At 36.9% G+C, this 17,500-nt stretch overlaps 1 protein-coding gene across 1 annotated transcript in view; it reads left to right on the forward strand.

Annotated features, from left to right (window-relative positions):
* The first annotated feature begins 6,121 nt into the window (after nucleotides 1–6,121).
* The window catches only part of LOC119579258 (39S ribosomal protein L1, mitochondrial-like), an 11,641-nt gene continuing 262 nt past the window's right edge, over nucleotides 6,122–17,500 (forward strand). The window contains exons 1-8 of the mRNA XM_037926995.1: nucleotides 6,122–6,256; nucleotides 8,370–8,559; nucleotides 8,794–8,884; nucleotides 9,349–9,468; nucleotides 10,224–10,391; nucleotides 11,460–11,574; nucleotides 15,775–15,893; nucleotides 16,560–16,661. Coding sequence (XP_037782923.1) covers nucleotides 6,235–6,256; nucleotides 8,370–8,559; nucleotides 8,794–8,884; nucleotides 9,349–9,468; nucleotides 10,224–10,391; nucleotides 11,460–11,574; nucleotides 15,775–15,893; nucleotides 16,560–16,661 — 927 coding nt within the window. The 5' untranslated portion in view covers nucleotides 6,122–6,234. The remainder of the gene's footprint in view (nucleotides 6,257–8,369; nucleotides 8,560–8,793; nucleotides 8,885–9,348; nucleotides 9,469–10,223; nucleotides 10,392–11,459; nucleotides 11,575–15,774; nucleotides 15,894–16,559; nucleotides 16,662–17,500) is intronic.

Raw genomic sequence — 17,500 nt, forward strand, 5'->3', positions numbered from 1 at the left:
CACTGTCAGTGTTGTTTACCTGTAAATCATGTAATCTGATTATATATTATAGTATCTTATTATACCCGCCGTTACGTAAATCTTATCATATATTATAATATCTTATGATAGCCGCCGTTATGTAAATCTTATTATGTTTTATAGTATCTTATCATGGTCACCGTCATGTAAATGTTATCATATATTATAATATCTCATTATGTAGCTGTTACTATAAATTATAATATATCACTACCAGTACAGCTAAAAAGCTTTCGGCTTATTTGTGTGTTTTCTTGTACACTTCGTTGTTTCATTTACAATGTGTGGCTGCGTGTCTGTGGAGGGGTGGATTTGAATTCAATGCATACATAATGATTTATCAAAGAGTCAGCACGATCTGAGAAGGAGGCTTACCATACATTCGATCTTTTGAAGTTATCAACATGAGTCATATCTATATCCAAATTTGACTAATTATCTCTGAACCCTACAAAGAACAGAAAATTGATAAAAGGTATTAGCTGACGTCATGCATGATTAAATGTCAAAAATAGTGAAAAAAAATTTGAACAGCATTCAGTGTTATTTCTTAAACAGAACAATTTATAAATATTGATATAAACTAATATAAAAAGCATAATCGGCTCACTTTCAGTGTTTGGATTCAGTCTAGTGATTTGTTTAAAATTGATTGACACGTTGCAAGACGTTCTAAGAAGTATTTTGTCTACGGTGTTGTTACTAAAGGCATCTGACTGTCTTGCAGATAGGTTGACAGGTGTACCTTTACGACATGAAATTAGCATATTTTGTCCGATTATGTGTTTTCCCTATATGCAAATTTTTAGTATGTAGATATAGCTGAAAAAGATGATAATAATTAGTAACAGCATGAAGTGAAAATATGAGTTCAAGCCTTTAATATTCTATATTCTTTTTTTACATTTTCAAGCATTTTACATTTTACATTCAAACCTTTTATTTATTTATTTCACATTTTCGAACATTTAACATTTTATATTCAAGCCTTTTAATATATATCTATTTATTTATCTTACATTTTATATTCAAGGCTTTTTTTCATCTGTTTATTTACTCATTTTACATTTCTGAACCTTTAACATTTTACATTTAATCTTATTTATTTTATATCACCAAGACATTTACAAATTACAATTTATATTCAAAGTTTATTGTATTTTACATCTTCATGCTTTCTTTTAACCTTTTCCATGTTCCTCATACATTAAGTCATCACTTTTAACTTTTTTCCGAAATAAAGCAAGACATTTTCCTTTTTTTCACTACAGGTTAAGTTTCAGTTGACGAGGCGCTGGACAACTATTATCCTGTCCTTATATGTCCCAACCACTATGCTGTTGATGATTGGTTACGCTACACTCTTCGTTAAGTTCGAAATTCTGCAGGTGTGTGTGGGGAGGGGGATTTGTGTGTGGGAGGGGAGGGGGGTTTTGTGTGTGTGGGTGAGGGAGGGGGGTTGTGTGTGTGTGGGAAGGGGGATTTGTGTGGGAAGAGGGGGGGTTGTGTGGAGGGGGATTTGTGTATGTGTGTGTATGTTCAGAGCCTAAAATTACACTTGATAAGTAGCGATTTCAGTGGTTCTCCTATAGGGAGTGGACATGAATAAGTTCCAGAGGTTAAGGCACGAACCCTGAGAAAAAAGAAGGAAATTCTCTGCCGAAATTTGGAAGTCTTGTTGTGTATGTGTAGAGTAATTTTCAAAATCTGTTTTACTTCTATTTCAAAAGAAAGGATTAATCCTCTCTGCAGTTTTTACTTTTATTTCACAAGAATAGCTTAATTATTTAAGACAATGCCCATTTACTAGAGGGACCGTGGTGATAACAAGATTTTTTTTCCACCAGGTAAGGCATTTGTATAACGTAATTCCTTATCCCCTTCAGGTAAGGCTGGTGGTGAGCCTGACGACGCTGCTGGTGCTCTACACCCTCTTCAACAACACCTCAGACGACCTCCCTGGCACCGCCTATGTCAAGATGGTCGACCTCTGGTTCTTCTTCAGCATCTTCGTCCTCTTCTTTATCATCATCTTGCACGTGGCGCTGGAGTACGTGCCGACGACGCCCCTCAAGATAACGAAGGTGTTCCCCACCAACGGCGTGTGGGGTGTGGCCCCCAAGAACCCCGCAGGAAGTCGGGAATTCGTCAGGGGTCCCGAAGCAGTGCTGAAAATCACCAGGAAGTACATCATACCAATCACTATGCTCGTTTTCAATCTAGTGTACTGGCTGGTGATTTTTAACTAATATTCGGTGTTCGCAGTCTGGAGTCGTGAGTCAGGTATGTGAATGAAAGAATCGGGGTAGTAGGGATAAGTATTTATTTTTTTGTCATTAGATGCGCATTCAATATATAGCGACAGGATGGAGCTTTAGTGCGAAGCCCCCTGGTAAGGATTTTTTTCACAAGGTGATGTTTGTGGATTTCAAAAATGGCCAATGGTTAAAACAAACAAATGTGCCAGAAATCAAAGGTCACACAGCATTATGACAAAGTATTGTGGCGAAAAAGCGAAAAATGAGTTAGCGGTAAGTGGACAGAAAAAAAGGATGAAGAAGAGAAGAAAAGGGAAAGGGGGGAAAGAAAAGACCATGCAAAATTAGTTGAGGCGAGGGCTGAGGTCCACGACAGGAGTGATCCCCTACACTGGGCCTCCGTCTCCGTCTCCACGACAGCAACGACCAAGGGATGGGGCATAGGGTTAAGGAGGCTCGCCCCCCCACCCTCAATTAACGACCCTGAACCAGTAATGATCTTCTTGTTTATGGTAATAATGAAGTCCTTATGGTTTAATCAATAACAATGTCCACTTGATGAATTCATTTCTCTGTAAATACACACTTCCTCTTGATTTTTTTTATCCAATGTAAATATAGGCCCATGACCTTACAGTTGATATCAGTGTTAAGAAGGCATGAAGTAGGGATATGAACACTATGTAATTAATTCCAGCTTATAATCATTATCACTAATGACCAAAGTTAATGACCCTATACAGCTTCCTTCCTCCCCCACCCCTTCTGATATTCCACAGCTCTGTAATGACAAAAGAAGATGACTAGAGTTAGTGATCGCGAACAGTTAAATAACCTTTCCCACCTGATCAATATCAAACAATCGTGACGTAATGACCCAGCCACGCAAAAGTGCATGGCTGGTCAATGATCCTTCCGGGTAAACAATACTGACCTCATTCACACATAAATGGAGGGGGGAGGAGACGAGTAGGAGGACGGAAGATCCACCCTTGCCCCCTCTACAATAAAATAAAAAATAAACTCGTGGTGGGAGCTACTACCCAGTTATGCATCGGTACATGAGTCACAACGGTCAACGGTAAAGTTAAAGACCTGATTTTGATCAAGGTAAGCTTACTTGACCGAACAGTAATCACGGTAAGGATCAAGGCAAAGTTATTGTCTTAGTAATGATCATGAGAAGCCGACCCCTATTTCTCTGACTATTCTTAGATGCACTGTAGCAAATACAAAGAAGTTAATGACATCCGATAACTGAAAAATCAAAAGTACGTTTTCTTTCTGTACAATCATTCTTTAATTAAGTAATGTTATACCAAATACCCTTTTCAATAAAATATGATTATACATCGACTGGTTCGCGTAATTTTCATTGTGGTAAATTCTGTAAGCCCAAATCGATCGACTGTGAAAGTTGAACGATGCGAGGCCTATTTTATAATAAAACTAGAGATCTCAGTCTTCTTAATGGACAAAGTTGAATAAGGGGACAAATATTTAATACTGTAAGATGACGACGAACTATATAGGTGTTAGTATCTTTTACCTTAAAAAAAGAAAAAAAAACATAGGAATAGATAATGACTAACTCCTATTCGCTTATTTGCAATAATTACAAGAGAAAGATGCAGAAGTACCCGGTAAGTCAACGTTATTCTTAAAGGATGTAAATATTGCAGTCAACGGGCCGGAATAACTGTTCAGGTTATGAAATATACCCTGTATATCGCATCCTTCCGGTCATATGGTCTAAGCTAAATCACCCTAAAACCCTCTACCCCTTTATCCCTTCCTCCTACACACTTGCCTCTAGTTTTAACACTTAATACTACTCCATAGCCTGTTTTTCCTGCTAAACATGCCATAACATTCGTCAGCACCCCACCCCCTTGCTGTGTGCGGATGGGCAGTCATTGATTATAAGATGATTCTATACAATACTACAGTTGTGTGACATATCAAAAGCGCATTGTATTGGATCTAGCATTTGTTTTTCATTGTGACATTTGAGAAATGACCAGAACTGCCTAAAAGTTAACCATTGTTTTCCAAATGTTATTAGAACCCGTTTAGTTCCTCACACTGTTTAGGTGATAAAAATAATGAATTGTGAAAATCGATCATTGTTCCCCTGTGTAACAACAATAAATGCATGGATACTTTTATTTCATGCCTTACCTTAGTTTCCTCCTCGCAGAGAAAGTGAGAAAGCTTGTCGACAACTTTTTTCTTCTTCTTTTTTTTTTACAGTATTGACCTGATTTTCACTATTTGCTATTTACATGTGTGTCAGAAACAAATCATACCAGCTCTTGTCCAGAAATAATTATTCTTTTGATGTCGACTTCATTTCCGGAACAACAGAAAAGAGAAAAAGGGAGAGTGCGAGAGACTGGTGGACAGGCAGACAAGAGGTACAAATAATAATAAGTGAAACAAAAAGAAAAATGTGAAGAATAACAGAATAAGGGAAAATAAATAGGCAAAGAGAAAAACAAGACAGGCAGTCGGATAAACAGAGTGATAGATGAATATGTAGTGGGAGAGAGAGAGAGAGAGAGAGCAGACAAACACTAGAGGAAATAACCAAGACTAAATTTAACAAACAGAAGCGAAAGAAAGAAAGGCATACAATAAACAGGACGGAAAGAAAGGAAGAAACTGGCAGAAAGACAAGGAAAGTAAAAAAAAAAAGTAACAGCCAGTTGCCCTGACGAAGTTTTAAATGCTCTTAAGGGCCCCACACACGATCAATTTTTTCGTCAATTAATTGATATCAATTTATTGACGTCAATGAATTGATGGAAATCACTGTGTCCACACACGGTCAATGATTTTACTTCAATTTTCAGTTTGGTTCATAATTTCGAGATGAAAGCATCTGTGGCTCTAGGAATTGTGCTTGCTCTGGACACTCCTAAGCGAAAGAAGAGGAGTAAGTGGGCGAAGAAATGGTATCTCTGTCGAAGGGAACTAGGGCATACACGATTGCTGAGGGAATTAAGGGACGACGAGCCAGAGAATTACAGGAATTTCCTCAGAATGGACGCCGAATCTTACGTCGATTATCTCCATCATCATTTTACGCTCACTTTCTTTCTTCTTTTCAGCCATGATTACGATGACGACTCTTTCACTGCTGCAAGGGAAAACACTAAATTATTGATCAATATATTGACGCTTTGCCCACACACGCTCAATTTTATTGAGGACCCATCAATAAATATCAAAGGAGTTTTGATCTCTCAATGAATTGATTCAATGAAATTGTTTCAATTAAATTGATATCAATGTCCCCCACACACGGTCAATTTTTCCATCTATTCATTGACGTCAGTAAATTGATATCAATTAAATGACGAAAAAATTGATCGTGTGTGGGGCCCTTTACTTGGTTGCGTTTTTTTTCTTCTTCTTCTTCTTCTTTCTTTTCTTTTCTTTCTTTCTTTCTTTCTTTCTTTCTTTCTTTCTTCCACACACACACACATACACAGATAAAGAGAGAGAGAGAGAGAGGAGAGCGTGATTGAAAGAAATTAATTGGGAAACGGAACCGAACAGCATAACCTGAATCCATTCTAGATACCGCGCGTCCATTGCGGGTGTGGGATATTTCTTAATAACTGATATGATTGATCATCTGTAACGTAGGATTTAGTGATGAAAGGATAATTATCCGTAATTGGTTACGAAAATATGTCATGTTCAGCTTTGCTGTTTGTACGAAACAAAAATCGTCTAATTGTCAGCAGTTTTCACAACAATAAATTGGTGTTAGCATTCTTTTGACACCACATTTATAATTTACATAACTATTACACATACCACAACAGTAAAGATGCCGAAAAGTTATAATTCAGCCATATACCTAAATTATTCTAATAATTTTCGACCAAAAACCTATACGCACAACAACACCGGAATCTAACCGACCAGACTTGTCCGTGTAAACATGTCTCTGGCCAAGCACACAGGTACACTCACCCGGCCTTCTAAATTTGGTCTTAAATAACTTTAGTTTTCGTCGAATGGGATAGAGAAGAGGTAGAAGTTAGAAGGCAATGTGTGTCAAGAGTCTGAGTAGTTGTTTTTGAGCTAAGTTTTAAGAGACATGGTCTACGAAAGATTGTTTGATGTCAGTGCTCTGTCTCCTATGTGTTGATTTTTTTTATAATTCATGTTCATTTAACTAGTGTATGATTATAGATCTAAGCAAATATTATCAGATTTTGGTTTATATACATTTTGTTATAATGTAGAGTTATGATAGTGTATGCAATCCGTTTGAATTTCCAAGGAATCATATTGTTGAGTCAATTGCACATAGTGAGGGCGACCGGCAGCCGGTCGACTAATTAATTAAACCTGATTTCAGCCTCACAGAAATAACCACCGTGAATTATGAAATCAGATAGTTTCAGATAATTTGGAAATCTTGGTCTTATTTATGATTAAATGAGTTATACATATAACATTTTTCAGCAGGTTGTCATGGAGCTTCTGTAAATAGCATATTTTTCAAATAGCATATTTTTCAATAGGGAATCATGTGATGCCATCACACACACAAAACACACACACCAGACACACACACTCACACACACACACCAGACACACGCGCACATGCACAGACACAGACACACCAGACACACACTAGACACACACACACACCAAACACACACACACGCCAGACACACACACACACCACACACACACACACACACACACACAACACACACACACACACACACACAACACACACACACACACACACACACCAGACACACGCGCACATGACAAACAGACACAGACACACGTGCACAGACACACACACACACACACACACCCCACACACACACACCAACACACACACACCAACACACACACACCAGACACATACACACACACACACACCAGACACACAACACACACACACACACAACACACAAACACACCGACACACACCACCAACAACACACCCCACACACACACCAGACACATACACACACCAGACACATACACACACCAGACACATACACACACCAGACACATACACACACCCACACACACACACACACACACAACACACACACACCACACCACATCACACACCACACACACACAGATAACACACAAACACACACACACACACACACCAGATAAACACACACACCAGAAATACACACACACCAGACACACACACACACACCAGATACACAACACACACACCAGACACACACACACACACACACCAGACACACACACAAACCAGATACACACACACACACACACACACACACACACACACACACACACACACACACACACACACACACACACACACACACTCATACACACGCAAACACACACACACATTAAAGATTGGAGATTGATATGCCATAATATACCATACTTACAGGAGACAAATATGGAATTCCAAGCTATTTCATTTTGAAACCACCAGTATTGCTATCTTGATCACTAGTACTTGAAAGCACCTTTTTTCCATTATTATATGGCTCTATAGAAATTACTTTTATAATGACTGAAATATAGATTTGCTTCACATCTACACTTATGATTTTCTCCAGAAAATAATGCTTCATTGATATAACTTTGAAGAGAAATTATTGATTAGTTGTTGCATAAGAGTAATATATAATTAATAAGCTTTGTTTAGATTAATGATATTGGTTATATCTTTTCATAAACTTCAATAGAAGCTGTGAATAGAAATAAAGAAATAGCTGAGAGGTAGACCAATGTATGCATAGCACATGATGTTTCTTTCTTGCTATACATATATTTTGTATCATTCTTGTCACATTAAAATAGAACTAGTGACAGTATTAAATGCGTAAAGATGTTCTAGTTGTTACCCACCAAAAATATTGTATAATATCTTTTTCTTTTCTTTCCTTTTCTTCTAAAACTCCCACTAGCTTGGGCAATTATTCAGTGTCACGTGTATATGTTACTAGCCAGGTTATTGGAAAAGGGGAAAGCATTTTATTCTGCAGCAAAGAGAGAAAGGAAAGATAAATAAGAAGAAGAAATAGCCTATTCATTTCTCTCTTTTGTTTTTAGCCTTATTAAGTCAGTCGCTGGTGAGGTGGGTGCAATCACCAGCATGGAGTGCTTGCTTGATCCACACGTCCTCCAGCCTGGAAGCAGCCAGGAAGGGAACAAGAGCCAAGGCAGAAGCCAAGAAAAAGTCTGCCAAGAAGGAGGAAATAAAACGTGAATTCATTCCCCTCAAAAAGCGACTGGAGATGCAGTAAGTTCCGCAAAATGTGTCTGAGGTCAAAGGGAAAGAAGAAAAAAGGGCTTCCTGTTTCCTTGTAACTTTTTTGGATTTAATACATTTTAAGTTCATGATACAGTGATTTTAAATGTCAAAAAGTGCAGCTTTTATCCATCCACTTCTATTGTTCTATTAGTCATCTGGTGAAAGACCATTTCTTTTGACAGACCAAGTTTATTGTGTATTAATGAAAGATTTGCTTCCAAGGCAGACTGGGGGAAGGTCTCCTCGCCGTGTAGAGGACCATTTGCCAGAACCCTCTGATAATGTTTGGTTCACAAAGTACTACAAGTGGAAGGTTAGTTCTAGATGCCTTTTTAGAAATACTGTTAAACTGTGTACTTTTAATGAAATTCAGCTATGCTTAAGATATTAAAAGTCCATTTGTAGTTGACAAAGAATGAACACATTAGTGATAGTGTTGATGAATATTTTTCATCTTCCTTAGAAAAGAAAATTAGTTGGGAAATTATTCAGTAATTCTATACATACCCTTTTCTGAAAAGAAAGATAATACGAAATGAAATAACTCATGTGTTGAGTACATACACTGTTCACTGTAGCTTTTTGTCTATTTTGTTTACACACACATGGCTTCATAAACCCATAGTCACCCTGTGCTTGAATTTTAATGTGAAGATAATAACAAAATATCAAAGTGTTCACAATTATATCCAAACAAGTTGTACGAAGCCTAGCATTTTGGTTTACATGTTCCTGTTTTATTTAGTGTTAGAATCTCATTATGGTCCTACATTTCAGGTGTATAGTGTATGCGATGCTATTGCCATGCACAGAGAAACACACCATCCTTCACAGATAGGGCTTCCAGATGGTCTTGTCAATGCTTATATTGAACTCTCTTTATCAGCAGATAAAAAGGTAAGTCTAATTGGAAAAAGAAATTAGATGTCTTTTAACTGGCAAGTGCTATGTATGCTAGACAATTATTTTTTATTGATTGAGATTGTAATAGCAGTTGTGGATTTAGAAATACGTACCATAGTTTTTCTTAGGCTTCTCCTATATGTTCTATGTATAATAGGAATCTAGTATGTAGCATATTTTTTTCAGTTGCAGTTTTATTAATTTCTCATTTTATCCCCCTCTCTGTCTCTGTTTGTAACATCTTCACTTATGAGGTGTGAGCCAACAGAGATTTGACTAAAATCTTTGCCAAGTATGTTAAAAGTGAGGCACACATTCAGGTTTATATTCATATTTCCTAGGCTTTTGTATTATTATTTCTATCTTTATTATCTTTTTTTTTTTTTTTTTTTTTTTTCTTTTCTTTTTTTTTTTTTTCTTTTCTTTTCTTTTTTAGATATAATATATTTCTCCATGAATCTGAGAAGTCAGGGAGTCAAATAACTCAAAATGTACCGATAGTGGTTGAAAGAAAATTGTTGTGGCTGGGAGAAACTTGTATTAGGAGTGTTGAGTAATTTGCTCTCCTAGATTTGGCATTGTATTGGCCGAAGCTCCATGATTAAACCGGGAGACCTGAATGGTTGCTTCAGTTTGGTTAAGTTTCACAGCCTTCATGCATCTTCCTTTTTTCTGCATACTTTAGATAGTATTATTTATATTTACATTGTCATGTGTCTATGATTCCTTACTTAGTCAAACCTTTACAGAATCGTTACCTCGACAACTTCTTTAACGTGGTTCGGCTCCCTCACGACTTTGACATGGAGCAGAGTCGATCCCTGATTGTGATATCCAAAAATGAGGAGATGATCAACTATGCCAGAGAAGTCGGTGTGTCTCTTGCCATTGGCCCAGAGATCGTCAAGCTTGTGCAGGTCAGATTATTTTATATGTGATTAAGATAGGATGTGTAAGTTAATGCAAGTATTTATATTGTGGTTGTATACATTGAAGAATTCTCTTGAATTTCTTATGTATATGTTATAATATTACTTGTTTTTAATTTATCTTAATTGTTCCATTAAAACATTTGTTGAACTTCTAGTGATTTAGTCTTTATATTATATCTATGAGCATTTGTTTTCAGAAAGAATTATTTTTTATTATTATTAACCCCTTGGATCTGGGTGACATGACCAGCATGAAAAAATCTGGGTTGAGGGGCAGGTGGCATGAATGTGCCGTGACGGGAAAATCTGGCTGTAGGCCGGGTGACATAAACCTGTTGTTATTCAGCTGAAGACTGGGGTGATAGAAAAGATTTGCCATGAGTACACAGACCTATTGGGAAGTTTATTTTGCTCATTTGGTAATTTTGCATTTTTCCCATCAATGTATGAGTGTGGAGTGTAATGTCTGCGAGCGGTGACTGGAAGAGTGCCGGCTCCAGAAAGGACATCATTTCCATGCTTACCATTTTATTCCTGGCACTGTGAGTGGTGATCCAGGTTGTATTACAGAGAATTGCATTTGCTTAAAAAATAATAATAATAATGACTCAAATAACATAGTGTTACATAGTTTTATTTTTCTTGCACTGAGTTATAGACTACCTGGAGAGATGATTTGAGTCTCTGCAAAGAAAAAAAGTTTATTACCATCTGGATAATGCAAATCAAATAGCAGATAAGACATTGGAAAATGGCCAAAACACTTATTCATAAAAACAGTAAATGACTTTGCAACGAGGAGGCATAGGGTCTTGTCACCACACACATTTATGTGTGCCCTGCCTATAAGCAGCCACCCAGCAGGGCAACTGCTCACCTAAGCCTAATATCCAGATTTTTTGTCATTTGATTGCTGAGACGCAACCAGATCCTGTGGGTTAATTAAATATTATATTCACCTTATAGAGATGTTAATTTTCATTTACAAAAATATTTACCCTCAGCAAGATAATGAGTAACTTTTCACTAACCATTTGACTCATTTTTTTCTAGTCTGGTGAGATAAACCTCCTAGATTATGAAAACATAATAGCTGACACGGAGCTGCTCCCAGATTTGGTGCCTTTAAGAGGACTCATGAAGAAAAGATTCCCCAATGTTAAGTCTGGTAAGAGAGTATGTTGTGTTGTCAGTTGTGTGTTCATTGTTAGATATATATGTCAGTTTAATTGTAAACTGTTAAGATCAGAGGTTAAGAATAGATATTTTTGTCTTATTTAATGTTGAACATTTTTGGGAGGTTAAGTAATGTCATTGAGTTCAGAGCTATAAATGACATGAAATATCAGGCTTTTAAACTTTAGAGAATATTCACTTAAAGTTTGGCTATGTCAAAACTACTGTGAGATCCGGCAGTGTTATTTTGTGATTTCAGTTATTCTGTATTGTAACTATAGTCTGGTATAACCAGTGTTTATTGATGCAATCCTTTTAAATTTTATTTTTAGTAATATGAATAGTGTCAACCCATTGATACTGGGATGGCAGGTACAGTCACCTTCAATAGAAGTTGAAACATTAGAACAAGGCTGGCTCAGAAGCATACCGAATCAGCAAAATTCAAACTGTGTGTAGGGCAGGGGTTCTCAAACTCCTTTGACTGCAACTGCTGGAAACTACTTTGATAGATTCACAACCCATTCCCCCCAGCAACAAAGCACTTCTGACAATCACTGTAATGCATGCATACATAACATGACTTTATGATGCATTATCGAGCATCGGGCAGGTCAACCACTGATGACAAGTACTAGATGTGTTTAGGATGGGTTATTGGAGTAAGAGGAGGAAGAAGGAGGTGTTGCAGGATCTCAGGACCCCTCCAAATTAGGGGTCAGGAGCCCCAGTTTAAAATATTGTATCATAGACATCAATTGTGTGTTTGTATCACAGAAACACTTCACTTCCATACAACACAAAGAGAGAGATAGCTAATATGTGAAATGTTAATATATGGCCGGCTTTAGTTTTTTTTTATTATCAAAAACTTCAAACGTTTTTGCATTCCAGATATTATGTCTAGCTTATTTATGTCACAAGCATTCTCCTTTCTTCTAGGGGTCACTTACACCAAGACTCAAGCATCATGATTGTTATTTCTCATTTTTTTATTCCAGAATGATACCATTACAGGGGTCCCCATTATGTTTTTAATATGGACCAGAAATATATGATGAATAACGTTTGATAAATAGCAATACTCAATATCCTACATGAAATGTAGACTGGCAGTGTGATATAAAGTAGTTTACTCAAATATATATAGTCTATATGTATATTCTTAAAGGAATACTAAGAAAAGTGATACATACAAATCTGTTAAATAAAGCCTAATAGAATTTGGAGGACTGTGGACTCCAGCATATGGCAGAAATGATGGGGATGAGTGTCATGCTATGCACACTGCACAGGTACATAGGGGATTAAGGTGAATAGCCGAGGATCATCATGCTTTCTGTGTTTGAAATAATATTTAAGAAAAAAATAGAGTAATCTAGTTTCTCTTGCATTTAATATGTCAGAGTACTGAGTATAGGTATGTATATATAGCTACAGCTACTCTGTGGTACATAGAATGCAAAGTGATATTGTATTTCTTATGGCTAAACAAAACACTTCCACAGTAAGGTATGTATGTGCAGACCTCCCTGAGGACACATTATCTATCAGGGAGGTGAAAGGAATAACTAAATTACCCTTGAAAAGGTTTATATAGAATTAACTCCTTGGATGCCTCACAGCATTCACATGAACCAAAATACAGGCATTAAGCTTAGGTGAACATGCCGCTCTGACAGGTGCACGGCTTGTAGGCCTTGCAAATGCAAACACTACTATGCAGTGACAAGACTCTATGCCTCCTTTTTGCAATGTTATTTACTCTTTTTATGCATAAGCTATTTTAGTTTTTTTGCCATTTTTCGTTGTCCATATTTGTCATTTGATTTGCTGTATCCAATTGGTAATGGACTGTTTTCCTTGCACAGACTCCATGTCATCACTGCAGCATAAATTTTCTGTAATATAACCTTCACATGGAAATGGCATCCTACCTGGCTCACAGACACAACATTCCACACTCATTTATGGATGGAATCTGCAAAAAAAAAACTTTTGAAACACCAGAAGGTTTGTGCATTCATGGTGAGTCTTTCCTGTCATGAACTTCAGCTGAAATGCTCACGATGGCAGCCAAATTTACCCATGAAGGCATGTGCACATCACCTGCCCCTCACATCATGAAATTATTTCATGATGTGAGGGGCACATCATCCAGATTGAAAGGGTTAAGAGCTTGCCGAATGATGTAAGAAGTTTGTGTGTATGGAATCAGTTGTTAAGCCAGTAGTTTGCTGGCCTCTGACTCCACAAATTTCTCAGTCTATTCCCACACCTTCACTCTCCCCTTGTTGTATGTCAAGTAAGTCAAAAGAAGGTTTACCTATTACTTCCCCTGTTGCCATTATTAACAGGATATCACATGCTGTAATATGCAGTGTAGCTCACATTTTTATATTATTATTATTATTATTATTATTATTATGATTATGATTCACTATGAGTGCACTAAACTCTTGGAGGAAGATTAGAATCAGTGGGCTTTTAGGAAAGGACTCTTGCATTATCCCTGTCAGTAAACAAGTGTGGAATATAGCATAAATAAGCCATGACTGAATGAGTGCTGGCTCTATGGAGGACACTATTTCTCAGGATTCTATTCCTGCCTACCATGACCGGCAGCACAGATTGCATTACAGAAAATTTAATATTACTGAAAAATTGTAAAAATAACATATCTTGTTGTTATTGCACTAAGCTATATAGTACTTATAGAAATGATATGGAGTTTGTACATTACCATCTGGATACAGCATATAAAAAGACAAATATAGAAATTGGAAAATGGCAAAAAAGTAAAAAATGCTTATGCAGATAAAGAGATAACATTGCAAAGGGGAGGCAAGGGGTCTTGAAACATTAAATGAGTGTTCGTGTGTGCCTGATCTGCCAGTCACACCCCATGAGAGTTGCCACTCAAGTAAATGTAATGCCTGGATTTTGGGCCATTGTGTGGGCAACAAATCACCCAGATCCAAGGGGTTAATAGCCAGCTCAAAACTCCATAGTTAGAAAGGCATGTTTCTCTCCCCTGCCTTGCTGGTCTCATTTTCTATGGAAGGTGACTGTACAAACATGACATTTCCACTACAAACATGACATTTCCACAGTGATATTTTGTTTACATGTAGATGCTCGATAAGAACTTAGTCACCAAGGAGTCCTAGCTATCTGACTGGTATACCCTTTTCCTTGATTTTTAGAGTGATTCATTCTCTCTCTCTCTATCTATCTATCTATCTATCTCCCTCTGCCTCTCCCTCTCCCTCTCTCCTCTCTCTCTCTCTCTCTCTCCTTTTCTCTCTCTCTCCTCTTCTCCCCTCTCCTCTCTCTCTTCTCCTCTCTCTCTTCTCCTCTCTCCTTCTCTCCCCTCTCTCTCTCCTTCCTCTCTCTCTCTCCTCTTCTCCTCTCTCTCTCTCTCTCCCCTCTCTCTCTCTCTCCTCTCTCTCTCCTCTCTCTCTCTCTCTCTCTCTCTCTCTCTCCTCTCTCCTTTCTCTCACTCCTCTCTCCTTTCTCTCTCCCTCTCTCCTCTCTCTCTCTCTCTCTCTCTCTCTCCTCTCTCTCTCGCTCTCTCCCTTCTCTCCTCTTCTCCCTCTCCTCTCTCTCTCTCTCTCTCTCCTTCTCTCCTCTCTCCTTCCTCTCTCTCTCTCTCCTCTCTCTCTCTCTCTCTCTCTTCTCTCTCTCTCTTCTCTCTCTCTCTCTCCTCTCGCTCTCTCCTCTCTCTCTCCTCTCTCTCTCTCTCTCTCTCTCTCCTCTCTCTCTCTCTTCTCCTCTCTCTCCCCTCTCTCTCTCTTCTCTCTCTCTCTCTCTCTCCCTCTCTCTCTCCCTCTCTCTCTCTCTCCTCCTCTCTCTCTCTCTCTCTCTCTCCCTCCTCTCTCTCTCTCCTCTCTCTCTCTCTCCTCTCTCTCTCTCTCCTCTCTCTCTCTCTCCATGATATTGTGGATAGTACATCTAGCTGGCACCAGTGGATTAATACGAAAGTCACGGATGAAAATGGCAATTAATAATAGATTGTACAGGGATCATGCATTTGAACACCAAGTTTTATTTAGTGTTTGATAGAATTTTGTGATAAAAGACCAAACTATTAGTATTGTATTACTATTCCTATACATCTATTAAGTGACTTAGATAATCAATATATGTAGCCATTTAGCTGCTTTATTAATGTGTACAATTTCAATTACAGGAACAGCTGGTACTAACCTGGTTCCTATTATTGATCGTTTTACAAAGGGCATTGACTACAGAACGGTTAAGAATAAGCACCATCAAGATTTTGGATATATTGTAGCACCTTTTGGCAGAGTAAGTACTTGTATTATATGTAAGGAATAGGTTTTCACTTTCAGTTATAAAAGTTTTGGAATCTACTTCACTTACTTTTCTGTGAAGTAAATGCTATTGTTGTCTTTTTAGAGGAGAAATATGCCGTAGATGTAATGTGATTTTGAGAAGTTTAGTTGAATTTTTTATTCTATCCTGAGAGATCATCCAACTTTCAGCATTCTGTTATTTGTTTTATACTGATATGATGCATTTATATATCTTTTAGACTATACAGTTATTTTTTTTAAAATGTAGGTTAAATTTTATGGCGTTTAGTTATTACTATTTACCTTCAAGCTTAAATTAAAAGGAATAATTATTTGTTGTACAGAGGATTTCTTATCTTATGAAGCTTGAGATTCAGTTTAATGTTTTTGTGTTCTAAGGACGTCAGTATTTCATGTTTTATCTATTTCATTTTTTTATATGTTGTTTTCGTGATTAATTGCATTATAATGTGATAAATACAATTGTTGAAAATTATCCTTTTTTTTCTCTCTCTATCTGTTTACTCTATTATACTTTTTCTCAGGAGTCATACTACATTTGTTAACATCAAATTGTTATGATACATAATTCTATAGATTACCAAGTGCACATTTCACCTTTACTGTTTCCTTGCTTTGATTGTTCTACTGTTTCCAGTTAAGTATGACAGACGAGCAGCTGGAGGAGAATTTAGCTTCATTAATTAACGATGTGGAGAAGCAGCGGCCTCAGAGGAAGTCGGATAACCTTGTTACCATGGTAAGATAAAGATAAATAATTGTTCAATTTGAAGTTTTTATTTATTTATTTATTATTTTCATATTTTTTAAGCTAAAGAGACATTTATCAGGGTTTTCTTATTCTTATTCTGTTTCTGTTTCTTCCTTTTCTTTTCTTTCTTTCTTTCTGTCTTTCTGTCTTCTCTCTGTCTTTTCTTTTGTAGGTCTGCTTATGCTGTAGTTGTTTACATCCATGTCCTTTTTTTTATGCTCAGTATGATTGTAATTAGATGTAATAATATTTTTTATCCAGTATTAACTCTTGGAGGAGTCCTTTAGATTTTTTGTTGTTGGTCTGGTAATAGTAGTACGAACATCATTATTTATGTACAGTTTAATTTCCTTATTCCTATCAAGTACATGTTTTCACTAGTTTTTTCTTTCTATATAGAAAATGGTTATTTGATAAATTAAAGGAAAATATTCCTGTAGGTTAGGAAAATATTTTATAGATTGCAGTTTACTGATATGTATTAATTTGTCCATTATAGATCAGCAAATAGCATGTATTTTCGTTTCAGTAGGATTTTCATCCTTTGAATTTGCAATCTTGTTTTTATAAATATTGATGCTGTTATTACTTTTTTTACATTTTGATTATGATATTATTAAAATACTAGCAACAACAAAAATTATGAAGTAATAATGATCAGTCCTGAAAATCAAGGAAAAGGATAAACAGGTAAGATAGGTATGACTAATTATTGACTCCTTGGTGGCTAAGTGTGTAAGCCGAAGTGTGTAAACCTAATTAATAAATTGAAAATGCACTGAACAAGGCACATATGTCATACCATCTATAGTTAGAGGATTAATTGA

Source organism: Penaeus monodon, chromosome 12 (genome assembly GCF_015228065.2).
Source record: "Penaeus monodon isolate SGIC_2016 chromosome 12, NSTDA_Pmon_1, whole genome shotgun sequence".
Classification (NCBI taxonomy): domain Eukaryota; kingdom Metazoa; phylum Arthropoda; class Malacostraca; order Decapoda; family Penaeidae; genus Penaeus; species Penaeus monodon.